The 26,385-nt window shown below is 41.2% G+C and overlaps 2 protein-coding genes across 5 annotated transcripts in view; both read right to left on the bottom strand.

Annotated features, from left to right (window-relative positions):
- lamb2 (laminin, beta 2 (laminin S)) overlaps positions 1-2,161 on the bottom strand; it is a 50,174-nt gene extending 48,013 nt beyond the window's left edge. For both annotated transcript variants that reach the window (XM_030423546.1, XM_030423545.1), the window contains exons 1-2: positions 2,009-2,161; positions 1,681-1,751 (exon numbers count right to left, since the gene is read on the bottom strand). In XM_030423546.1, coding sequence (XP_030279406.1) covers positions 1,681-1,711 — 31 coding nt within the window. In that variant the 5' untranslated portion in view covers positions 1,712-1,751; positions 2,009-2,161. The remainder of the gene's footprint in view (positions 1-1,680; positions 1,752-2,008) is intronic.
- A 3,916-nt stretch (positions 2,162-6,077) lies between these two features.
- Positions 6,078-26,385, bottom strand: part of lamb2l (laminin, beta 2-like) — a 67,183-nt gene continuing 46,875 nt past the window's right edge. For all 3 annotated transcript variants that reach the window (XM_030423624.1, XM_030423623.1, XM_030423625.1), the window contains 24 exons: positions 26,248-26,360; positions 25,772-25,851; positions 25,406-25,562; positions 22,958-23,098; positions 20,976-21,137; positions 20,777-20,898; positions 18,812-18,932; positions 17,926-18,118; positions 17,674-17,817; positions 16,828-17,059; positions 16,580-16,743; positions 15,858-16,082; positions 15,463-15,677; positions 15,279-15,375; positions 14,280-14,652; positions 13,981-14,165; positions 13,457-13,704; positions 11,346-11,561; positions 11,086-11,230; positions 10,698-10,905; positions 8,868-9,009; positions 8,518-8,694; positions 8,231-8,396; positions 6,078-6,859 (listed from right to left, as the gene is read on the bottom strand). In XM_030423624.1, coding sequence (XP_030279484.1) covers positions 6,723-6,859; positions 8,231-8,396; positions 8,518-8,694; positions 8,868-9,009; positions 10,698-10,905; positions 11,086-11,230; positions 11,346-11,561; positions 13,457-13,704; positions 13,981-14,165; positions 14,280-14,652; positions 15,279-15,375; positions 15,463-15,677; positions 15,858-16,082; positions 16,580-16,743; positions 16,828-17,059; positions 17,674-17,817; positions 17,926-18,118; positions 18,812-18,932; positions 20,777-20,898; positions 20,976-21,137; positions 22,958-23,098; positions 25,406-25,562; positions 25,772-25,851; positions 26,248-26,360 — 4,163 coding nt within the window. In that variant the 3' untranslated portion in view covers positions 6,078-6,722. The remainder of the gene's footprint in view (positions 6,860-8,230; positions 8,397-8,517; positions 8,695-8,867; positions 9,010-10,697; positions 10,906-11,085; positions 11,231-11,345; positions 11,562-13,456; positions 13,705-13,980; positions 14,166-14,279; positions 14,653-15,278; positions 15,376-15,462; positions 15,678-15,857; positions 16,083-16,579; positions 16,744-16,827; positions 17,060-17,673; positions 17,818-17,925; positions 18,119-18,811; positions 18,933-20,776; positions 20,899-20,975; positions 21,138-22,957; positions 23,099-25,405; positions 25,563-25,771; positions 25,852-26,247; positions 26,361-26,385) is intronic.

The raw sequence follows: 26,385 nt of genomic DNA on the forward strand, positions 1-26,385 counted from the left end.
TGCGGTAAAAACAGATCCACCAACGACAAACTAATGTGGGGCATGGCTGAGATCAAAATGTTTGTTGAATATGAAACCCAACCTGACTGTCCATCTGCATGAGGTGAGTAGATAATGACTGAATTTTCACTTATGGGTTCCTTTAAATGTTTTCGTGCAGCTAACCTGCTTAATCAGGACCGTGTGGCTGTGATTTGATCAGATTGCACCGACAGGGTGAGACAACCATGTCACCCTGCTATTCACTTGAATGCTGCTTAGTCCTGATTGGTGCACAGAAGTGCGTGAATTCGGTGACAATTCAAGTGTACAGAAAGCAGCTCTGACTGGCAGGGAAAGTGTCCGCTTGCGTGGGATTCCATCATTTACAATAGAAAGCTGAATGAGGAAACACAATTTTTAGCGACTTCTTAATGAAAACAGCTGTCAGGGTTTGCTGTGTGTCCTGAATCTTTTGAGCTCTGTTGTGATCACTGATAATGTCTGAGGGGACACCCCTGGGTGCTAACAGCAGGCACTAATAGACTTTAACAGGAGCAATAAGCCTACTGTCTTCAACTGCAGGGAACAATACATTTTATTGAGGCTCATTACTCTGATATATCAGCTCACTGATAACACTGACCACACATGTACTGTACTTGGAGCGGTGCTTTTCACAATCAACTTTAGGGTTTACATGAGATCACAACAGCTGATCTTGTGAAAAGAATCCTTCATTAGGCATACCACTGGCACGGTATGTGTTATTTGGTCTAAATCTGTTCATTTCTCAGCCTTCCTTTATTCACCCACCCACCCACACACACACACATACACACACACACACACACACACACACACACACACATAAACACATACATATAGGTGCATCTCTGGACACACACGCATCCAGAAGGGTTTGGAGCAGTGCTGGAGGTGTAGTTGCGGAGTGTGTGCCTCTATTTGCGGATTCAGCTGGGCTGTTTTAGGAGGACCATAAACAGAGCGACACCACCCACAGAGAGGAGCCGACAGGCAGAGACAGAGAGAGACAGGGACGACCCCGGAGACCCGGAGGGCACCGGGGGCCCTAAAAAAGACACGTCAGTTATCTTATCTCAGTGCGGGGGGGACCTTCTCTCCACTGTGTTACACTGCTGCCTGTGCTGAATGTTGGGAGGTTGACATGACCAACAAAGAGACACATCAGATGAACGTCTCTTCATAAATATCCTTTATAAGTGTTCCTTTGGCCTGAACTTGAAGTCTCAAATGAAAGTGTTAAATACATGAAAATGTAAGTGCAGTTTTGTAAAGGAAAACAAATACTCAATTCAGTTAAAATCATTAAGGTGATGAAAGGCAAGTGGATCATTTCACAGCAAAACTGTTCATCTGAAAGGACAAGTCAGCCTCTTCTCCTCCCTTATGTTAGAATGAACATTTCTGTTTTCTCTTTCCAACACACAGACACATGCAGAGACCCTCTGTAACAAGTGTCAGAATCCTCAAACCCATCACCAAGTAAATAACTTAGAAGGCTTAAAACTTCCACAGACTCAAACATGAATGGCTTCATTTTTCCAGTGGATAATCAAAGCAAGCCCGGTGACCTGGAGACTAGACCCGCTCACTGAATCACTTCTGAGGATTTGTTCCGGGGCAGAAAACATGGATGGACTTGAGCAGTGCACTTACCGCAGACGAGCAGGAGCAGTGAGGCTTGCATCTCTGAGCGCACATCAACCCGCGGGGCTGCTGCACGCGACCTGCGGCGGCCAGGAGTCATAGAGGAGAGTAAACACGGAGCCATGAGACGAGCACCTGAACGCAACGCTGCTGCAAAGTTTGGGTAGAGGACGCCCGGGGATCCTTTTCTAAATCACTGTCAGTTTCCACGGTTTATAAATGTGTTCTTGTTAATAAAAACATCACTCCTCTCAGATAAGACTCCGTTTCTAACTGCTGACTGGGTCTTTTCATTCAAAAAGTCAGTGTGTTCATCATAAAGCGAGACTACACTCACCGTCGTTTCGGTACCGGTTCGGATGATCCCTTCTATGTTCGAGTCCAGTCTCCCTCTCGGTCCACTTGCTGCGGAGTTGCGGGACAGATGCGGGGTTCAGTGTGCAGCGTTAACTACGGTGAGCAGTCCTCAACTCCTGCGCGTCTGCGCTGGAAACCCCGGACTGGATCCTACGAGCGGAACGGGGCGAGAGGAGGGGGGGCTGAGGGGGAGACAGGCCGTCATGCCGGTAGAATAGTCACCCTTTAAATAGTTTTTTGTTTAGTTTTTTTAAATATACATTATTATTGTATTTCTTTGTTCCATGTGGCAAAACAAAAAATACGGGAAATCTGATAAATCATTACTATATGACCGCTTCCTGATTGATCAGCAACTGAAAAGACAAAGGATAGCAAAAATCTGGAGGAACATTAGGTCACATTTTAAGGTAAAACATTTGATAACATTAGCTCCTGTTAGAAAAGAGCTAAAATTAGCATGCAGTTGCTTCCTAGCTAACATTAGCGTTTGATAGTGTTACATGACATGATAGGAAAGGTGTTAATTCATTTTGACATATTAACACACACATCTTAGACGCGTTTATTTTTCGACCCAAGAGTGAAACAGACTGGATGTAATCAAACAGTAAAACTGGGAAGTGGGTGAACGCTAACGTTTGCTAACGGAAAGGTCAAATATTGCTTTACCTTGAATTATGGCCCAATGTCCCTCCTGTTTTTCTCTGTCCATTATTTTCTCAGTTGATGGTCATTGGGAAGTTTCTCAGATTTCCTACATTTATACGCATCATCACCATTTGAGCTTCCCGCCTTGAGCGTGATGTCAGAGGAAAATGGCTGCCGGGTGAATATGGCCTACATCGTCTACATTAAGAGTATAAAAACAAATGATCATTTTGAAATAACAAAAAAACAATAAACATATACATATAACACAAACAGACTATTTAATAGTCACACTAAGGCACCAGACGTTCGATCGGCAGGTACTTAGGTGTGGTACCACACCTAAGTACCTGCCGATCGAACGTGGCACAACATGGCAGCAATGTGCTACGTAGCACATTGCTGCCATGTCAGAGAAAGAAAACTGGATCAGTATCACATGGATACCAATAGTTATAACATGGAATGCTTATTGTTATTATTGCCATGTTATTTCGCGTTATGACACCATATTAAGCCCATGGTTAGCCATAATAAACAGTATACAGTTCCTGTAATAACATGATAAGTTTTGTGTGTTGTAATAACCTGAACATATCTCGTTTTTAACCTGACAAATTATTGTTATAACAATAAAGGTTTTACGGTATCGTGCTATAATGATTTTCTTTTTGTGGTGTGGCTATAATATGCTTCTGTACATTCGCCTATCCATTGAGATGATGACCAAAACGAAGTTGGCCCACCTAAGGATTAGATAACAAAAACAGACTATGAGCAGACTATGATATGAGCCACAGTATATGGGCTTAAAGCTTTCGGGCACACTCTGCCGTGTCTTTATAGGCTAATGATATTAACTCAGTGTCTTTTCAACTAGGTCTATTTTAGCGAGACACACAAAGAGGTGAAAAGACCAAAATACAATGTTGCATGATAAGTAGTGAGGATATTTGAACAGAGTCTGTTTGATATAAGTGGTCAGTGAATAGATTAGATTTTGGATGAGATAAGTTGGATCCTCCACAGGTTTTTCTCTACAAACCCAGCGCATGTTTTCCAGGGAGCCTCCGCCAGTGTGTCTGGGAGCAGGAATGCACGCTCCCTGCTAGACGGATTAGATTCCCTTTGATTGCACCCAATGAGCGCGCACAGATCCAGATCCCCTGACTGCCTGCTTAACCTCAAAACATCAGCCTCATCCAACAGGTGGTTGGGATGATTTCCATGCAGACTTACAGTAATGCAGTGGGAAACACAAGTCAATGCTATTTTGCTATTTTAGGGGGGGGGGGCTTCATGTAGCTATTGATTGATTTAATCAGTAGGTTATTGACCGTACATATGTAATACAATTCATAACAGTGCGTGCATTTGATCATATCAGTTCTTTCCTCTGGTTCACTCTTTAATACAGCATGCCTGACGTGTACAGGTGTGTGAGCCTCACTGCTGAACACTGCCTGCTGTAAATCTCTGTCATATTATACATTCCCTGTCCGGCAGGAGGACAGCCTCTCTTTGTTAGAGCACAGGATCCAGTGCCAGAAGCCAGCAGGGACTAGCACAGCTCCTTCATCCTGACAACAGGAGGGCAATGAATGGAAGCCGGCAGAGTGACTGAAGCACTGGTGCTGTATGGTCGACTACAGGTAAATTCATGACTTTAGGAATCTGTGAGGGAACAGATGTCATGGCAAATATGTATGTTTTTCAGACGTCACCTCTAAAGTGTGGCTGCTGTCACCATCCTACATACTGATAGGAATGATAAAGGTATAATGGTGTTAAGTAACTAAGTATTTTTACTTGAACTTAAGTATTTCCATATTTATCCTTCTTCATACTTTCACTCCAGTACATTTAAAAAAATAAATACGCCTCTACATTTATTAGACAGCCATTGTTACTAGTCACTTTGCGGATTAGGATTTTACATTAAAATATATAATGATGATGTTATTTCCAACCTTTTGGACTTCTTTTTACCCTCTAACATTTTTACTTTGTTTATTAAAATATATGATATGTAACATTTCTGCATTCAATAATATGAATAAAACTTTAAAACACATCCAGTCCATTTACATTTCTGCTTCTGAGTAACGTAGATGGAGTTTTAATCAGCTATGATGGATGTTAGACAAGGAAGACAACTTACACTATGATGATCCCACTCTTCTTTGTCTTTTGATTGAGGGACCTCTTCTGGCAAAAATCACACACTGTGCTTTTAACAGTACAAAATATGAATACAGAGCAGCAGAGCTTTGGTTCTCTCTTCTCTCTCAACAGATGACTCCTCTAGCGAGCCATCAGAATGACCTTTTGGCAGAGTTTTATTTTCGGCCACTTGGGTGCAGTAGATACGCAGCTGTAAACACAATGTTGACGTATCACCACCTTTAAAGGGGCTTTGTGGAACTTCTGTGTTGCGGTGGAAGTCAGTCCTAAGCTTATGTTAGCAGATTCCATTTCTAATCTAATGTGAGATTCTGTTGTGCTCTGTAAGCAAGGGGACACTGAGAGGATGCACTTGAAAACGTCAATAAAGTCATATCATTTGGACTGTCACAGAAAATCAACCGAGTTCCTCAAAAAGAAATCCACCGGCCAGCAGCATCAAACGACCAAAAGTAATCATCCACAGGCTTGTATAGACAACTGAGAGAGACGGGGATGGTCTCACTTTTCATGTCACATTACAATCTGCACACATATGGCCAATAATAAATGAATTAATACATGTAAAGTGCTACGGGTTAGGAGGATCTGATGGCAGCAATACGATGTTGTTCATTTTTCATTAGTGTAAAATCACAACAAACCTTTTAGATCCATTGAGGGAACAGGTGCTCCTCTATAGAGTCCACAGGGGAGGGCAGGGTGAGGGGTGTTCAGTTGGTTGCAATCTACAACCGCACCTGACACTAGATCCTACACACTGGACCTTTAAACTTGATATGGCATCAAATAGTTGATTATTTGCACACATCCAGGAGTACAGATTTGTGTTTGCATTTATTCAGAGCTGTGTTTCTGGTCACCTGACAAATAGCAGTCCAGTGTTCATTGTCTTAGCGCTCTGGTGTAAACTGACTGCAGATAGATGGGCTGGAGATGGGTTTATCCCTACAAGTGACCCGTATCAATTACAGCTGTGTTCCCCTGCTCGAACATGTCAGTGTATGCTGTGAGAATTAGATAGGAGGGAGAATCTCTTCATGAGCTGAAAGACAGTTGAAGCGAGAAGAGATGGATACCCTGCTTTGCTGAGTATAAGGTGCCCCCTTGTGACAATGAATTGAAACAGCATTTCTACTGTAGCCGATGTGTAATATACATGACGCAAAAATGTATTGTAAAGTATTGTGGACACACAAACAGAACACAAAACATACCGATTTTAAATAAATTGTACCAAGTTTATTTGTCTCCATTATCACACCACCTGAATTTTACTTGTAAGAATATTTGTGTATGCATTCATATGTATTTAATCAAGAGATTCTTTTGTAATAAAAATCAACACAAAATTCAACTTCAGAGATAAAACTTTTCCACATATCTTAATAGGAGTGTCTTATTGTAAATATCATAGGAATGTGTTAAAATTACAGCATAAACACAAAATATTAAAAAGCACTTTTGGTCAAAACAAAAAAAATCTGATAACATACTTTGATATATTTCTTCTGTTTATTCATTGGGAAATCAATTATCATGGCCTATTCAATGAAAAAAAAAAAACTCCACAGGTCATCCACAAGTTTAATAGCTTAACAACATAAACACCATCCAGGATGGTGTTGATATCAATGAGTCATAAAGTTGTACAGTACATGGACAAAGGAAGGCATTCTGTGATATAACACTTGACAGGTATTGTGTAAAACTTGAAACTACAGCAGTTAAAGAATGGAGGGACCAAAGCAAAGTTTTATTTTCCTGGGTGGTGTTGTTTTTCTGTCCCAGTCACAGCCTAAATCCTAACTCTGCTCTGGACTACAGCAGCAAATAGTAAACGGGGAACTGTATCATCCTCACACACAGTTGCTGTACTTCTGCACTTGTTCCCGGATCTCGTCCCGCACCACAGTGGCGTTTTCCTTCAGCTCGTCCAGCTCGAGGCGCTGCTTCTGCATCCGCTGCTCGTTATTCTTGAACCTTTTCTCCAGTCCTGCAACCACACAGATAAATTTCATGTGACATCAAACAACAACACAAAGTACAGTGTCGTAAAGTTCTAAGAATGTTACAATCCATTAACATCACCATAGTAGGTTTATTATAAGCTGGTCCAGATACAACAGGTGGCTTACATATAGTAATGTAATATCATAAAATTAGAAGAAATCCTGAAGCTATGTCAGGGCTGTTTCTGGACATATGGGGTATTGATCTTTTATTAGAATATTTCATGACAATTGTAATCATTTTGTGCCATGTCATAAACATCTTACATCCAACATACAGAAGAAAAATTTAATTCTGTTGATCCATATTCTAAGTCTGATCTGAACTCTTTTCTCTCCTGTTTGTGACTTGTAAGAATTTCAGTTTAAAACATTCTAAATTCTAATTATTATTATTACAGAAATTTTTTTGATCATATGTCAAATATGTATTTATACTGTACAGAGATAGTTACTGAAGTTATCGTGCTTACCAGCTAGCCGTGAGCCACTTTGTAGCTCAAGAGATGATAGTAAATAACACCAACACTCCCTGAGCTCTGGGTCTGGGCAGAGCCAGCTGATGGGAGCACTAGCTGCATGGCTGGCTGAGCTAAACTGCAAGTGGCGGCTACAGTTAGAGGTTACTCTGGTGATATGTTGCCCCTCATTTGTTTGGAATATGACCTCAACAATTAGGGCAGGTTTATTGTTGTTTTTTGTAATACCAATTTTGTCCAGAAGATGCTGATGTGCACCACTACAGCCTGTTCGTAATATCTCCATGCACTCTAAACCACAGATCAGCCACAACATGAAAACCACTGACAGGTGAAATGAATAACATTGATAATCTCGATACAGTCAAAAGTTCTGCTGGAAAATCTTGAGTCCTGGAACTCATGTGGATGCAATTTGACATGCACCACCCACCCAAACACTGATTGCAAAAAAAAATTAGTAATGCCGTTACAATGAGGGGTTGTGGTTGATCTGCAACAGCGTTGGAAGGGTGGTATGTGTTGAAACTGCATCCACATGAATGCCAGGAACCAAAGTTTCCCAGAAGCACACTGCTTTGTAACTAAATGATCATTGTTATTCCATTCACCAGTCAGTGGTTGTATGTTATGGCTGGTCGGTGTATATTGTGGGTAAGCAAGTTCTGTAACTTTAATGTCATGTCTTTCTTTTGGTTGGGAATGTATTATAATGGGCACTAATCTGCTGTTAATGTGACTGATGGAATAATGTGTGTTATCAACAGGTTAGATTTAAGATTTTCTTCATGTTACATCATATGTTCTTAAGTCATAAAGACAAGAAAGAAAACAATGGACAGATTCCAAACGCTAGGAGCAGCTTTGTGTACTCACTCTTGAGTTGTTCGATCCCCTTGCTGGCTTTGTTAAGGAGGTCCTCTGCCTCCTTCTTGATATCCATGGCCTTCTTGTTGATGTTTGTCAAACCTCCAGACTCCCCACCAAGAGACTCCACCCTCATCTGCAGCTGGCGGTACCGTTTCTCTGTGTCGTTGAGGTTCTGGGAGACGACACAGTATTGAATTAACTTTATGTACTGAAAAAATAATCATGGCACTGTCCATAACAAAGGCTTCCTAATAAAACAAAAATGTATTTTTTCACCACAAAAACAGACTCACCCGCTGCAGTGAAGATGCTAAGTGTGTGGCATTGTTAGCCAGAGCTTTGGCATCGGCGGCCATCTGTCTGTTCTGCTCTGTCTTGTTCCTCAGAGCTTCCACCCCCATGGAGAGGTTGTTTAAACGCATCATGACATCCATCTGCTTATCTTCCACCTGCTTCAGTCTCTCATCCACCTAGAAGGGAATGACACATAAAAAAAGTTTAGAATTAAGAGGGAAAAGTCCTCCTCAGGCAGGTGGTCAACTTGCCTGTAAAACAACGCTGGAAGTGGGAAGAATATGTGAAACCATTATAGTAAACAAAAACACAAATGCGCAAACACACTCAAATTTAAAGAGTGCTGTACCTCGGCTGTTGCATTCCTTGTGCTGTTCAAGTTGTTGTGGGCCTCTTTCAGGGCTGTTCTTGCTTTCTCTATGGCTTTCTCAGAAACATCCAACGCTTGCTGGGTCTTATTGGCTATATCCTTCACTCCCTCTGCCCGGCTCCTGCACAACGGTAAACATGAAATTGGACATTTGGAGAAGGTCTGGACAGGACAAATTGTTGGAGTTGCCAAAATCATCTGAAATTAATGTCAAGATGATACACTGCTAAACAGAGAAAACTATACCAATCCTTAGCAGCCCAGGTGGAGGACAGAGAAAGGAGAAAATGAAGAACCTGATACTGAACCATGTTCTTCATTTTTTTCAAACTTCATTCACTATTTAGATGTCAGGAATATGATTTATTTAATTAACATTTTAGATTTGTTTCTAATGAGATATTATTGAGTTTATTTAGAAACATTAAGAAATGCACTTAGAACTTCCCATGCACTGTTTAGTCTATAATGTAGCCTAATCTATGAAAATAAAGAAATAATTAGAAAAAGATAACATTTGTTTTTTCTTTATTACATTTTATTGTATACAGCTTCCTTTATATTTGTATTTGTGTATAGGCACACAGCATGTTTCCAAAAATGTCAAACTACTCTTTTTTTTTTCTTTTATCCTACAATTTAGCAAACAGATACCTATTTACATACTGAATGTGTTAAATAATGGAGCTTCAAGTGAAAAAAGATAGTTAAGATGTTAGTTGAAATGCATAGGGGACTTGATTGATTACTTATAAGATGATAATGTGACCAGTATTTCCATTCAGATTGCTGTGCAGGAGCTGTGTGCTCAGGAACAGGCAGCTTGTGTGTATTAACTGGAGGCTAATGGGACTGGAACATACATCAGCAGGATATCAGAATAATACACTGGTAGCCCACACAGCTCAGTAAGTTTTATTAGTTCCAACATGTCAGTTCGTTAGCACCTGCAATGAGTGTCCCATGTGTCATATCAATACAAAGAACGTGAATGTAGTTTTCACAAACCTCTCTGTAGACTGAGACTGTTTCTGTAGTGAGAAGTAGTCCACATAAAAAATGTAGACCTGGACAAATAAGACCAAAATCGTCTGTAAAATACTTAATTATAAAATATAACTTTGGTGAACTGACACCTACAAATGGATCGAGAGCAGAAGGGCTGTGGTGTCACTGAAGGAATTATTTCTTTTCTCTCTGCAAAGTCACACAGCTCCTGCCATATTGTGTTATGAACTATTTATATGGCTTGTACAGTATATGGTTGAAATAGCATATCTGCAGTAATGCATGACACTACATTGAAACATCAAAACTGAAAATCGCCAGTTATAATAAACTTCACAGAGGAAACAGAAATTTGACTTAAATTGCTTGTCCTGAGAGCTTCGATCAGGGCTCATTACTCACCCTAAGGATATATTGGATAGATTCTGAATGTGTTCATTCAATCAAGTCATAATCACATTACTGTTACCTCCTGACTAATCTTGTCACCATTGATTTTTTGATTATTGTTGGCTATTGTCAAGGGTTTTGAGATTTTAAGTGTGTGATGCCTGTAATTTGAATGGGAATTCACTCATCACTAAACCCTGATTGATAGTTGATTGATAGTAGCTTCTACTCTCATGGATCGAGGATGGTTAGTGAACCATAATGGAGCGGCTTATAAAGCAGTCCAGTCTCTGCATTTCTAATGTACATTTCAGTCCATCTTAAAAAATGTTTTCTCTCTCAAGAGTTTTTGTGATATCAGAGAGAAGTGTGATGGTTTGTGAGTCTTGTGGTCTTTAATTTGTTACATACTTGGCATCTTTAGCTTTTTCAAGCAGCTCCTTGGCTTTGCTGATGTGCTGAGAGGTTTTGTTGACGATCCCCTCGATGTTGGTGAGGTTGGAGAGGCTGTCCTTTATCTGCATGATCATTTTGTCCAGAGTTGTCCTGTTGACTGGTAGTTTGATCATCAAGACCTGCAAAGCCACCTTCTCTATGCTCTCTGGATCTCCTCCCTCCTCTGGAAAAGGAACAGGGAGGAAAGAGAGAAAATCAATGCAAAATGCAGCAACATACATTAAATGCAATACCAGGAGAGAAGGCTGCTGCAGTGGAACTAAAGTTAAACTTTAAACCAACGTAACCTTCGTTAAGAATTCACTTCATTCAAAATAAGATGTCTAGTCAAACATTAATATACCAGTGAGAAAGTCTCTGATCTTCTTAATGAAATCTTTTAGCTTGTTGTTGTTGTTTTCAAAGTGCTCCTTCTTCTTCTGGGCTTTATCCAGTGTGCTCTTCGCCTGGTTCTTCACATCCTGTGTCAGAGTGGCTATATCCTGGAGCTGGACACAGGAAACACAGAAGATTTACACTTCCATAGTGTCCAGTCAGGGCAGGTAAGAGGGTGCACAGTCAATCCTTCAGTATTCTATTTTCAAAATCACAGTGTCTCAGCACCTTTCTCGCCACGTTCTGCAGCTCCTCGTTGGCAGCAGTCAGACTGTCGGTGACGTTCCTGGTGAGATCCAGAGCTGCAGCTGAAGCACTCACTGTCCCGTTGCATCCCTCTCCTCCACATACATGATTGCCCTGATTGTCACGGCAACCTGCACCACCACACTGGCTGTCAGAGCAACTGCCATTTGCACTGGCATTGCTATGACCACCGCATACCTGTAGGGAGCGACATGTCATCACTCACATAAAATGAATGCAATGGGACTCATGAAATGAGAGAATTTTGGTGAAACAGGTGAACCGTGTCAGATTTATTCAGTATGTCTACTGGGCTGTCACAATATCAGACTTTCACTAGACGATTATCGTGCCAAACTAATTTACAGTAACGAAAATTTTGCAATTTCTGTAGAAATGTAATAATAAAAATATTCTAGTAATCAAATCTATTTTTGTGCGTTTTTACTCTACTCTATACTCTATCCAAATTACCCTCAAAACACGAGTGTCAGGAGGTGGAGAGGGAGTCTGTAACCACAACTGTGAAATAACTGTACATTATACTGTACATAAACAAATGAACTCATAAACTAAAATGCTCAAGGCCACACATCTTTGCTGGTTATTCAGTTGTGATATCATATATGTATTTTTGCGAATAGCACGACATCTAGCCATCCTCACATGGTCAACTTTAACCGTATGTTGGTATTGGTATTAACATATATACATGTTTTGCTGAAATATTCCCTTGCTTCAAGAATCCTTGATTCAAGGAATGTACAACATTAAACATGGTACAGTTCACCTGTTTCATGGCATTACCAAACTATGAATACCCTGAGAGGAAATACATTTGTCTGATGCTATCTATTACTGTAATTTCCCATTTATACCCTCTGTTTTTACTCATACATTTGACTCTAATATTGTGCACATATACCCATTGTTAAAACCCAGCTATCATCTGGTTAATACTTTTTGTAATTACAGAGTGTTACTTAATTATTACTCATCTTTCAACAAACTATCACCATGTAATTATCAAGCTGTAATCAGCCTATTACATAAGAGTCAGTTCAGTAAACATGCAGTGTAGTACTTGTAGTCAATGATATTCAAAATGTGTAATATCATCATTATTAATTCATTTGATTAATTTTCCATTTTTGTTCCATTATCCTGTTTTGATCTCAAAGTCCAGTATCTAAAACAAAAAGGCAATCCACTTGTCTAGCATTAAACTCCTGTAACACTCCTGCCCTCATAACAGACAGTCCAGACACAAATTATATAAATCGATAAAGCAGAAGAAGAGATATCAGCTTTTTATTTTTACCTGGTATATACATTACTCACAAAGCAACTTAGCTACTGAGTGCAGAAGCCCAGATTACATGCTGCTTCCTCACAAAAGGGTTTTTATAACTTTTTTCACGTATGCAATAGTACACAAGACCTGTAAACACACATTAATGTGTGAAATTGGTGGTTACCCTTTAAGCAGTGCCACTGAAATGTTCACCGCACGTGCAAATATTAGCAGCAAGCGGGGCAAAACAGGAGATATGACTCGAGCTTAGTCATAATGGTTGCACTTGGAGAGCTTTACATTTTCTGAGGTGGTACATGGTGTAAAAACTTTAAGAAACACTGTTCTATTTGACCATATTGCCAACTGATGAAGATGAGGATGAAGAAGAACAGTACAAAAGGTTTTGGTCTTGAGTGACTCTAACTGGAAAGCTGAACAATTTCATCAAATGACATTTTGGATAACACAGAGGGTTCGTCAGGAAACTCTGTGTTGTACAATATAATTCATCCATGTCAAACCAATGGTACCACTTTGACAGCTTGTGTCCACTAGATGTCACCGTAGGGAGCGAGCATTTTAAACAAGTAAAGAGTAATGGGAGAAAACAAGAGGGTGGTCAAGTCAAAAAACTATATTCATGGTGTTCATAAACTGCAAACAGGACACATTTGTCTTGTAGTGCATTAAATTATAACCTACTAAGCTACATATTCAGCACAAGATCAATTCTGTAAAAATGTAGCCAGACAATCAGACGTCTCAATGAATAAAATTCTAAATTAAAGACACCTGCCTTGTGACTGAGGTGGTGGACTTTCTTGCCCAGGTCGTGGGCTTTTTCCTGCAGCTCGGTTAAGGATTTGTTCTGAGCAGCCAGGGCACGGAGGGTCTTGTCTTTACTGGCATCCAGCTTCTCTTTAGTGATAGCACGGGTTTTTTTGGACTCTTCCACAGGACTGAGAGGACCAGACACTGTCAGGTTGCATTTCTTCTCGGCATCCAGTGACTCCTGATAGTACTTCTTCACTTTCTCAAACTGATCTGTGAAGAAACAGGAGCAACTTACGTTAAAATACTAGTTATAATACCTAGACTTTTTTTCACAATATTTTCAATAGCATGATTGAGGTTCGCTAAATTTGAATGTGGACATTTTCTATATCACTTCACATTCTCCTTTTGTGGGTTTGTATCACACATATTGCAGCTGTTCATGTTTGCTGTTGAATTGTATTATTATTATCTGAAGGGGGTTCTAATCTGTACTGTCACATGACATTTTTATTATTTCTTAGAAGACTTGATTAAGTTTGCTACCTGCAAATCCTGAGGTTAGGTAGTCCTCCAGCAGGCGCTCTTTGTGAGCCACAGTGTTGTTAACATCTCTCAGGTCTTTCTCTAGATCACTTAATGTGCGTCTCAGTGCCTCTTCTTCTGCTGCTGTTGTATTTAGCTCTCGGGCAACACCCATCAGACGCCCGTCGGTGAGGGCAATTTCAGCCCTGGAACACAAAGAGCAGGGGACTCCATTTAGTATCCAGACAGTAGCAGTTAGTAGTTGACACATGACTGTGGCAAACTTTAGCGAGCATGCAAACACTATGTGACATCATCACCTGAGGTCATCAATGCTCTGTCCAATCAGCTGGTGTATCCTGTCGCTGTCCTCTGCGCTGATCAGATCCTGTACCTGCTTCAGTTTCCTCTCCAGCTCCCTGATGCGCGTATCCCCAACTCCCGGTGTGATCCCACTCTCCAGTATCTTCTGCACAGTGTACTCAATGTGTTCCAAGTCCCTTTTAATCTGGCAAACTGCATCATCCCACAGCTGGAAGCACGGGTGACACTGGACACACTTGGGGAAGTTGCCAGTGAAGCCGCGAGCGCATTCATCGCACTGCTTCCCCGCTGCTCCCTCCCTGCATTCACACACCCCTGTTATCCTGTCACACTGGGCCATCTCTGAGCCCAGAGGGTGGCAGTTACACTCTGAATGATAGGAAGGAGAAGGGGGAGGTAATAAGCACAGGAAGAAAAGAAAAATAATGGTATGCAGGTAAAACGTGTTCAAAGACTGTAAGAAAGAATCTACTCATGTCTTAAATGAGCTTTTGCTGCCTCACAATGCAATATTGTGAGCCACATTAAAACACATTGTCTCAGTGGTACTGAGCTAACTGCTGCTACACTATAAATGTCTGTAGAGTGTAGCTGCAGCCTGTAGTGATCTCACATTTCATTGAATGTCAAGTTCTAATCCAAGTGTGATGATCACCAGCCACAGCTGACTGTGTCAACAAAAAATCAGATATTGTGATATATGACGCACTTAATAAGAAGGCTATTTTACTGAAGGTTTTCATCAGTAATCATTACTGCCAAGCTAACATAACCTGAGTTACAGAGACAAGACTGTACCACTGTCTTGGTGTAATTGGGAATGATACTCCCATGGACTGGATGGATTTCACAGCTTGACTAAATATGATTTCATACATTTTGTTGAAAATAGAGAACTAACTCATGACTGATAAAAATATGACCCATAACAAAAGGCAAGGTGTGATCATCCCTCCTGGCAAGTATTCTACAATTTTTGTCACAAGTGGCGTTACCTTGACACTGCACCTGTGGGTCTCCCCAGTGGAACTGCTCACATTCAGTGCACTGTTTACCTCCAAAGCCTGGACTACAGCGGCACTGGCCTGTGAACTATAGAAGGGAGAGACGGATATGGATGGTTAGCAAAAATAATATTAACTTTTTGTCAAAATTCCCTTTTGCATTCTCCAATTTCACCATGTTGCAGTGAGTTCCCATGGAGTGCTGTGGGTCGCAGTCACAGGGCTCACAGCCTCTCTCCTGACCATAGTTCCAGTGGTTGGGAGCACACTGATCACAGTTATGGCCCGCCACGTTCTCCCTGCAAGGGCAGGCTCCGGTCTGCCTGTCGCAGTGACACTGTCCATCGCTGCAGGCAGACTGGATGGTACCAGCAGTCACACATGTGCAGCCTAAGAAGAGGAACATACAAGAAACATATTCAAGTCACACAGAGAGAAGACATTAAGGCTCTACTCCGTCTGTGTGTTTCACTGGCATACATGCAGACAAAATCATGCTCTCTGGTAAATAACAAGAATATATAATAGCTATTTTTTCTCTTTATCTTCAAAGCTGAAAACAACACTTACGCCTGCAGTCGTGGGCCAAAGCGTTGCCATAGTAACCGTGTTGGCAACTGTTACAGGATGGGCCGTCGGTGTGGTACAGGCACTTGAGGCATTGGCCTGTTCTGGGATCACATGACCCAGGATCTTGGGTGTCGATGTTGCCGGTGCACTCGCACGGCACGCACTGTCCACCGGGTTGCTCTGGGTTGCCATAGTAACCAGGGGCACACTGGTCACAACGGGACCCTGAGTGAGGAAAATGAGAATATGGCATGACGATAAGCTTTAAACTGCTTCAGTGATGTGAGACGGTGGTATGGAATATTTCACATGGTTTTGTAAAATAGGGGCGGCTATAGCTCAGCGGGTAGAGCAGGTCGGCTAGTGATCGGAAGGTCGCTGGTTTAAATCCCAGCTCCGGGCTGAGCTGCATGTCGAAGTGTCTTTGAGCAAGATACTGAACCCCAAATTGCACCTGATGTGCTGTTGACACCTTGCATGGCGGCCCCTGCTTTCACTAAGTGCCCTGCGATGAGCTGGCGACTTGTCCAGAGACAGCTCGGATTGGCTCCAGCAAAAACCCCCACAACCCCATAAAAGGGATAAAAGTGGTTACAGACAATGGATGGATGGATGGATGGTTTTGTAAAATGATCAATCAGTCAGGCGACCCACAAGAGTGAAAAGTGATTAATATATTTTAGAAAACTTGAGCTGTGTGTGACTGCAGTGTAATAGCTTACCAGTGAAGCCTTGTTTGCAGTTACAGATGATCTGATTCGAGGTGTGGTCAGCTTCACAGGAATGCCCGTTGAAGTGATCTGAGGCAGGGTTACCAGGGCAGGGACAGGGCCGACAGTGCTCCCCTGAACCAAGCACCGGGTTTCCAAAGAAGCCATTCACACATCTGGGACACATGAGGGAGACATCTACCATTAGTCTAATGACCAGGGATGAAATCAGATACAGACTGAAAGTGAGGGATCCTTACCGCTCACAGAGGTGTCCTGCTGTATGGTCCCTACAGTATGTGCACTCCCCAGTGCGGGGGTCACAGATGTCTGCATGGCCGTTACACTGACAGCGGCTGCAGCTGGGGAAGCCCCACTGGCCTGGCTGGCAGTCTGAGCATTGACGCCCGGTGGCTCCTTGCCTGCACTGACACTGGCCTGTAACTGGGTCACACTGGTGGCTCAAAGAGCCCTCTGAGTTGCAGTCACAGGCTTGAAGAGAGGAGGTATTCAAAGGGTTATCCAGTGTCATTCTATCGATTACTGTTTGTGCTTCATATTGAAATCAGAAACTAAACATATACTGAATAATAATTTAACAATTTACATAAGAATCAATTTTATTCCTCTTGAAAAGCGGAATGTGTTAAAGGTCTTTTTGTGTCTTTCTTATATAGAGCCACATCAGAACTGTAACTTAGTAGATAGGATCTGATCAACTAGTAAATTGCACCATAAGATTATGTGAGCACACAAGCACAGAATAAATGTGTAGGTTTTCAGATGATACCACTACCCAGTCATCACTGGGCATCCATACAGGCATATCAGTCATGAATTGTCTCTCTGTGACACAACTACCTGTCAGAGAAATAAAGCATCTGACCGGCTTGGAGAATTAATAGTACTACTCAGCTCTGTCTTGGGACAGCACACACAGACATTGTATCTGCCTCTTACTTCACAACCAATGTGATAAAGAGAGAGCCTGATTAACAGAATGTCTTATTTTTTGAGATGGCAGAAATAAATCTTTATGTAACTTTGATTTGACCTAGTCGGACTGATGGTGTTGGGTGAAGGTCATGTGACAAACTCTGACTCACCAGTACAACCATTCACTCCAAAGCCGTAGGTTCCTGGGGCACACTGGTCACAGCGCCGACCCATCACGTTTGGTTTACAACGACACTGACCTCCCACCTTATCACACTCTCCACTGAGGGAGCCCTGAGGGTCGCACTGACAAGCTGGGTACAAAAGACACAGATAAAAGATGACAAGGAAAATATCCACCATTCTAAAAGTTAAAAAACGTTGAACCCACATCCTAATCCTGTATCTATCTGTATACTTACACAGAGCACCATCATGAATGATGGATGAAATACTGCAGATGAGTTTGGAGCACATCTCAGCCAAGGCGGGCATCGGTGTCATCATGAAGGAATCCAGACACATGTAGCGAATCATCTCCTCCCGCCGCTGCTCTGCCTCTGGCTCATTTCCTTGGAAACCAGGAAGCTCCGTGTATTTTGGGATCAGAACCAGCTATTGGGGAAGAAAAACAAGTTATACTGTAGCTATAGCTATGGGTGTAAATGTAACAAAGTCATGTGACAGTGATTTTGAGATCTCACAGGGAGAAAATAACTCTGCAAGCAGGGATCTTTAATTTATGAATTGAATATCTTTAAAGGTGCTCTAAACGGGTGCTTGTCTTATTTTAAAGCTTATCCAAAGCCAGGAGAAATGTAACACTTGTAATTGTATTTTCCTCACACTAGGAGAGGCCCTAAGCAAAATGCAGATGTGTTTACTTTCCTGCAGTCATCATTCAACAATGGACTTACCTTAGGCTAATGTCAGCTATACTGATAGCGTCATAACCAAAAGAAGACTACTTATTTAAAGCAAAACTCTCGCCAAAATGCAACCTAGCATTTTTGTGAATGTATATGAGTCAAACCTTCATGTAAAACCATAATTAGGACAAAAGAGGCACTTTTAAGATTTACCGTAGTTTCGTTTTCGGGCAACTCATTTTCAATGCAGTGCTGGGGCACTTGCTATTTTTAAAACACTAAGAAGGCTCGACACAACATGAAACTTTGCTCACAGTATCACCAAAAAAAGCCTAGGTTGCATTTTGGCAAGAGTTTTGCTTTAAGCTGTGGTGACGTTTGTTTCCAGCACTACAGCTGACTTTCCAACAGGCGTGAATAAAGAGGTTGGTGGGCTCACCGAGTCAATAAGAATGAAGGCAGTGAGATGTCTGTGTGAGACCCCGTGGCGCTGGAACCTGATGGCAACCACATAACGATTACTCGGCTCGAAACAGAACGGCCTGGGCATCTGGATGTATCTGGAAAAACACGATACATGCACAACATTTAAATAAATAAATGCATTCATATATATACATGTAAATAATTTTTCAAACTCTAATCTACATTCTCTGTTTTTACTTTCACTAATGGGCTTCACATTCAAGAAATGATGTCACCTCACCTACGTTAATTTCCTGTGCAGGCATGTTCTATGAGGCCTACTCAATGATAGCTATGAACCAATGCAGACTGCACACTGCCTCACTGGTTGTTTTCTTCTACCAATGTGTGTGTGTACCAATACACTAAAAAACACATTTATTTTTAGTGTATTGCTTTTAATGTTCACATATAAAGTGTCTTCAAATCTCTTTAAAAGTGCTTTACAATTAAAGATCTATTATTAATAATGACATGGAAAGAGTACATACATAGTACATCCAAAGAGGAAGTGGACTGATGATTCTGAATGAGCCTTTTTAGTTTTAGTAAAACTATGCTGTTCAAGCATGTAATATTATAGTTTTCATTACTTAAAAAGTTAAGTGTATTTATTGATCGTTATTACCGCTCATGGTTATTGGTATGTGTTGCCGATGACATTTCCTACTACCATGCCTGACTTGTCTGTTTTTAAGGGAAACGCTGTTCATCAGGGGCGCTGTGACTCACTCTTTACCTGCCTTTGGTGTGCTTGTTTTGAGCTCACTCTGCTAATTGGTTTTGGCTGACAGACCAACAGAAGAGAGCGGAAGGCTGAGACAGCCAGATCCGGGCAGGGTCTGACCTCTTAGTTCCAGATGACTTCAGACTCTGAAAAGCTATTCAGCTAGTTGAAACTAAACAGTTTTGGTGTTAGTCTTTCCCTGGTTTTTATCCTATTTTTGCTTCCTACGTGGATAATTAGCACTTAATCTAGTCTAATCTGCAGTAATCTGTCTAATGTGTCAATTTTTGTGAGACCGTAGCACTTGTTCATGCTAGTGGCTCTGTGAAGCTGTGCTCAGGCAAACCAAGATCAGCATGCTCACATGATCATGATAGTCTCTGTCATCAATGGCAATGTTTAGATACTGATGGTAATAATGTTTCATTACAATAGCCTCAGATAAATCTTTTCTCTTTTGACTATAAGAACCTTTTTCTATCATTCAAAACATATCGTTTATCATAAATTTTCTTCTGCGTTCAGTTGTGTTTATAAAAACAGCTAGTAAAAGATGCCTCTCATTGCAAAAACTGCTCTCTGTCAGACTAAAGCAGTCTGTGATATTGAAATACTGTAGCTCCAATTCAGCCCAACTTCCCATACATACACTGCTGGAAAGGCAAAATAATTGGCTACAATTGTGGATGATTAATTTATCATAATAGCTCGGTCCACGATGTTAGCAAAGATACATGAAAAGAAAGAGCCAATTGGCTCTCAAAAGCCAGGGACAACTCAGTGACCCTAGAGTTAATATACAACCTCTGCCCGACTGTACCGCTCTTTGCTCGTACCAAACAGGTCTTCAGATGTTTCCATATCTAAACCTCAGAACACAAAGCTGCTTTCTTTGCTGGCCTCCTTTCATATCACTGCAGCTGATCCTTACACAGGCTGTCTGGAATGTGTGTCCTCCTATCAGTAGATCAATGGTAAACAGTACCACAGGGTACAGTGAAATAAGAATACAAATACAGGCCTGACTCATACAGAGCAGACAGGCCAGGGCAGGTTGAAGTGATAACATTGTAATGATGCAATTCCTCCGCAGCTATAAAACCATACCAACACCTAAAATACTTGAACAAATCGGTTAGTGAACTAAACAAACATACTGGATACAATGGCCTCTCTCTAACACAATCGCATATTGTATGTAAGAGTCGGTACCTGTTGCGGTGCGGAAGGGTCACTGTGTAGAGCTGTTCGGTTGGTAGAAGGTTTCCACACCGGAGGCTGGATGGCAGTAGTACAGATGTGATACTAACTACAGCCTCCCAATCCTCTGTGGACTACACACACACACACACACGGCTTAGTTCAAAGGTCTCCATTAATTAGGTGTTTGACGTCGGTCACGGTCATATACCTCAGGTTCATAGCGGATCATGATGTCATACTCCATGGCATAGGGGATGTTGTCGATGGTGAACACCAGGCCGGCACCATCTTTGACGCGGGCAAAACCAGGACCTGTCCACGACACCATGTGGCTGGGAGTGTGTCCTCTATGAACGGTTGTCACATCCGGCTGAGACACACAGACACATTATCAAAGAGTCAGTGTCTCTCTGAACTGTTTCTACTTTATACTACACTTCAACAACCTCTGTATACCCTCACTGAGCTAACTTTTCACTTTCGTCAGGATGACAGCTGTGTGTGCTCTGTACTATACAGCACGTTCCTGGAATGCAGTCTGATAAAGCAGCTTTTACAAAGACGAGAGTTGCTCAATGAATTATAGAATAATCCTGATCACCACTATGGATTCTAAAATTTTAAAAACTTTCATTCCATCACCCTGATGCAACATCTTGGATGTCTTATATGACAATCTTGACTCAGTCTTGTTAAGTAAGTAACAAAGTAAATGTATTTACGCATGTACTGTACTTAAATAAAATAATACAATTTTGTGCCTTTACGTGATTATTTTCATTTTACGACTTTCTACCTCTTCCATCACATTTAAGTGCGATTCAACCACATTTATCCGACAGCTCTAGTTACTAGGTACAGAGATGTTAATGGTCACACCAAAGAGTTATTTCAAACATTGAACTTCCAGGATGTTTTCATTAGAATAACTATTCAGGGCCAAGTCAATTTAAATTATTTAACGTTTCATCAAAATCTTAGATAAGGGAGAATAGAGTAAAAAAAATATGAATACAAATTGTAGTAGAACTTTTGATACATCCTCATTCCCTACCCATTTGTTCCCCACTTTAAAGTTGCTCAAATAGTTCAAAGTAGCTCCATCTTTACCAGCCACAACAGGACAATACTGCTTACTATTTTGCTGTGTTTGGGTAAGTATCAGTATTTGAAGACCTGGGAATGAGACTCAGCAGATTATCTTTCTCCGTAACATCCTAAACTATGAATAAATCACCTCTGAATGATGTGTTTATAAACAGTAACCACCAAATCCTGCATAGTATTCATCAAATATCCCTGCAGTCCTATGTATACCCAGGTCTTTTTTACAGCTCAAGAATATAGCTTTGAGAATATTGTACAGGCATGTGGACTATTGTTGCAGTTAGGTTTTATTTGATGCTTGAAATGATAACCAAACAGGAACCCTTAAAACTGCTGCTGACAGATTCAGTTCACTTTAATGACCAGAATGGATACTTCGTTCAACCCGTTGCTATGGCATTTACAAAGAAACCCTTGTGAGTAAACTGTACTACATGTCTGTTTATGTTAGCTATTGGGCTGGTCCCGACGTAAACCTTAGGGGTCAGTACTGCCACTCTGCACCCCCATCACTTCTGTCTTGTGTCACTTCAGTGAGAGGGGAGGGTCACAGTGTTACATACAGACATGTTTACTTCAAGATTTAAGTTTTCAACGCGTAACATATTTATAACAGTGGTGTTGCACTCAGACTGTGGGGGGTTTCTACATAATGTTGTTTTAAATCATGCGAAATACCATGTATTTTCATCTTGTCAAGTCACTTAACAGGCTTAAAAGAAGTGAAAAGCTGGATGCTTTTCACCTCTTCGGGCCACCAAATATCCTCCAAATAATTGAAATACTGGACTTTATCCATTTCAGGACATTTTTTGACCACCATGACAACACACTAATGACACAACAAAGCCATAATCTGTAATGAGGGGTCACAAGAAGACATATTGTAAGGTTCACATGCCCAAAAGTTAAGAACCATACATTTTTTTTGTCCAATGGCCTGACTTGGCATGGCCATGACAGAGTTTACAATTGTACAAATATGACAGAAATATGTGTTCTCACTTTAACAGGCTGACCATTGGGATTCTTTTTGTCAAACCATAAATAAAATATGTGAATCAAACAAAGTAAATATCCTACTGTTTGTTGAAGTTGGCGGATACGTCTCAGTGCTGCTCGATGTTGCTGCGAATTTGTAACACGGCGGTGACGCCTGTGCCTCCGCAGCTGGTTGCTGAGGTGCTGGACACAGTCAGTCTCTGCCTGAGGACGTACTTTGCCCTGAGAGGAGAGGAGAGGGAGAAGGAGAAGGAGGAGAGGAGAGGAGAGGAGAGGAGAGGAGAGGAGAGGAGAGGAGAACTTGTTCATGCTTGCGTTGATCACACATAACACTTTTCACAGCAACACTTCTTACAATCTGCAGGGGTTCATCCTACACAGCTTCTCGGTCCAAATGCTAAAATGAGAAGACAGAGCAGAAAGAGTTGTGGTGTGTGGTCAAATTGTCGAAGCATGACTGAAATGAACAAAGGATTTGAAGCTGAGAGAATGTTCTCCTCTGTGAGTGTCGTACATGTTAGTAAGTGTGGGTGCTGCGGCGTAATAATCGGTTGTGACAGGTCAGTATCAGTGCTACTGTCTGCTGTTTTTATGGGTCACTTCAGCTGTGGAGTTTGAATTCTGCACAGAAATGCCAGACTTTAACTGTACCTGCATATTCTGAACCTCTTTTTGTCCTTCAGCATGTACACATAATTTCCATCCAGCTACAGTTAAACAGTTCAACCCCTACAGACATTGCTTTATTTGTCAAAAACTTATCTCCTCTTGCTTGGTTGGTTTCCTTTTTTTCCTCAAAACATTCTTAAGTCAATCTTTGTATTTTTTACACATTCCTGTTGCAGTGATGTTGTAAGTATGAAGTGTCTGAGCTTGCCCAAGGGGAAGTAGAGGGGGTAGGGGGTCTCTTTAGAGTACAGAGGACAGAGGAGGGTGGAGGGGAGGGGAAGTGAAGGAGAGGGGCAGAGACAGTAAAGAATGTGAGAGACAAAGATGAAGGATATGAGGAAAGAGAATGTGATGTAGGGTAGATAGGAGACTAAAAAGTGGGTAACATGAGCCAGTGACAGCAGGAACAGGCCTGTCACTGCAGCTGTCTAGCTGCTAAATGTGGCATTACATGTCCCGCCTGACACTACATTCACATCTCGCCACAACTACCACTTGTTTGCATCATCTACCCTTGTATACATCTCCGGGCTGAAACCACAAAGGCTATCAGACTGTTGCCTCTTGCCACATAATGTTGTTTTAATATTTCAAACTACAATTCTGGCCATATCTTGCAAATTGCACCTTTAACTAAAAAATCTCTCAGACTTCTATAGCAAGGACGGAAGTCACTGAAGAGTTTATTAAAACAATTTTCTTCTTTTCTTGAGTGAGAGGGATGCCAACTCCCTATGACTCTCTCTCTGTAGGGTATATTATAGACAAAGCGAAAATCTTTTACGTAACAGCACAATGTAAAATTATATTTCTAAAAGAGAATAGGGAACCTGTTGGCAGCTGAATGGTTACAATGCATGCCACATAACAACAAACTAAGCAGTTCAAATCTGGCATCAGATCTGTGCATGTCGTACCCCCCTTATCATCCTGTTTCCTGTCCTGTTCCCCCCAAAAAGAAAGAAAAAATAAAAATTACAAAAATAACTGTTTGTTTATTTGTTAGTCTAATCCTAGATGGTATTTGTGATTTCTGATTTTGCTTACGTTTTAAATTATAAAGTAGAGAAACAGCAATGTTCAGGAGTTTAAAAAAAACAATGGTCTTAGTCGTGGCTGTTGGTAGAGGGATAAGAGATGATAATGACACCTCTCTGAGCTTCATCACCATTGCATCTAAATCCAGAATCCCAACAAGCGCACCCTTCCAAATCCCCCCACAAAGACAACCTTGGTGGAGTCAGAGTGACATGAAATCTCCTTCTGTTTCAGTCATAACATTATCCAAGACTTAACTTTTGATCTGAGACTGCACAGTGTGTACGAAATACAGAGGATTAGACCTTCTGTGATTGATGTTTTATTAATGTTTTCTTTTTTGCTTACCTCCTGTGGAGGCCAGATCATACACTTCACTGTACAAGGACACATAACCCAAGGATATGTGATAGATATTAACACTGCCACAAGGACTTAAAAAAAAATCAAGGATGCAACTAGCTGATCAAATGTTCAGTGCACTTCATGATGACTTCTCGCAGGAGTTTCTGCTCTGTGCCAAGAAATAATTACGGCTAGAGATGTCCCGATACCAATTAATGAATTGGTATTGGCTAAAATAAACCCAATCAAAATCTGATATTTCTGTGTTTTGTCCAAAGTCAAGCGCTGCTATCTTCAACCATGTTGTTACCATGTTGCTACTTCACCTTCTCCCCAGTCCCCTGTGGCAACAACCCTTCACCAATGCTGCCACTTACACTCTTTTGTTGGACATTATCATCAGTCTGGATTACATTATAGTGACCTGGGATGTGACTTAGTGATTTACGTTGAATCATACTGTGTTAATGTGCTCACCGGTAGTGCAGACTCAGCAGGGGAATGTCGAGTGGCATCTTCAGCCTCATATTTGTAGTAGTCCAACGGGGCACAGAAATACCCAGGCTGGACCTCTGAACACTGTCGACCAATCAGATGTCTCCTGCAGTCACACTGTCCGTTCTCCATCATGCACCTAAAGTAACAGCAAAGGCAAAGGTTCAATTGTAGTCTATCCTGACTTTTTCTTCTTTCTCTCTTGCTCCCTTTGTGACACAGACTGAATGATTCACAGCCTCGTTCATGATTTATTGATTTTCTACTTTTGTGCCTGAATAAATTAGTCACATTTTAAACAGCTGATGTTTAAAGATTCAGATGTTTAAAATTTGTGAAAATCTTTACCTGTTGTTGAAGGCTCCACCGAAATCACAGTCGCATGGTCTGCAGCCGGCCAGGTCGTTACTGAGCCCCCAGTATTCAGGCTGCAGGGATGGAAATAACCCTCAAAACCAGAATGCATGGTGAAATGTCTAGTGTTTAGCTTTTAATGTCTGCTCTCTATCTGAAGCTCCGTTGTCCTGTGCAGCTTTTTTGCAGTGGTTGCAATATGTTCATATTAATGCAACCAAGATAATTAACTGCTTTCCTTGGCTGATGAGGACCAACTCCCATTATTAAAACTCAATAAAGTCCATACTTAAAGGGTATGTCATGACAAGGTAAAACAGTTCAAGTCAACACAACTGCTTTGAATCGCGCAACAAATCATAAAATGATGAAAAACATTGCAATATTTAACAGCCAAATAGCCTAACTTTGTCTTTTATTTGATTTTCTTCTTCCTTTAAGCAACACATTCTATAACAGTTGTTACTAACCAGACACTGGTTGCAGTAGCGACCAGTGACATATCTTTTGCAGGAGCAGTCCCCACTGATCTGGTCGCAAGGAGCTCCCATCATAATGATGCCGCGAGGGTCACAGTTGCAAGCTGATAAAAACACACAAAGAATACA

The sequence above is a fragment of the Sparus aurata genome, chromosome 7 (assembly GCF_900880675.1).
Source record: "Sparus aurata chromosome 7, fSpaAur1.1, whole genome shotgun sequence".
Lineage (NCBI taxonomy): Eukaryota > Metazoa > Chordata > Actinopteri > Spariformes > Sparidae > Sparus > Sparus aurata.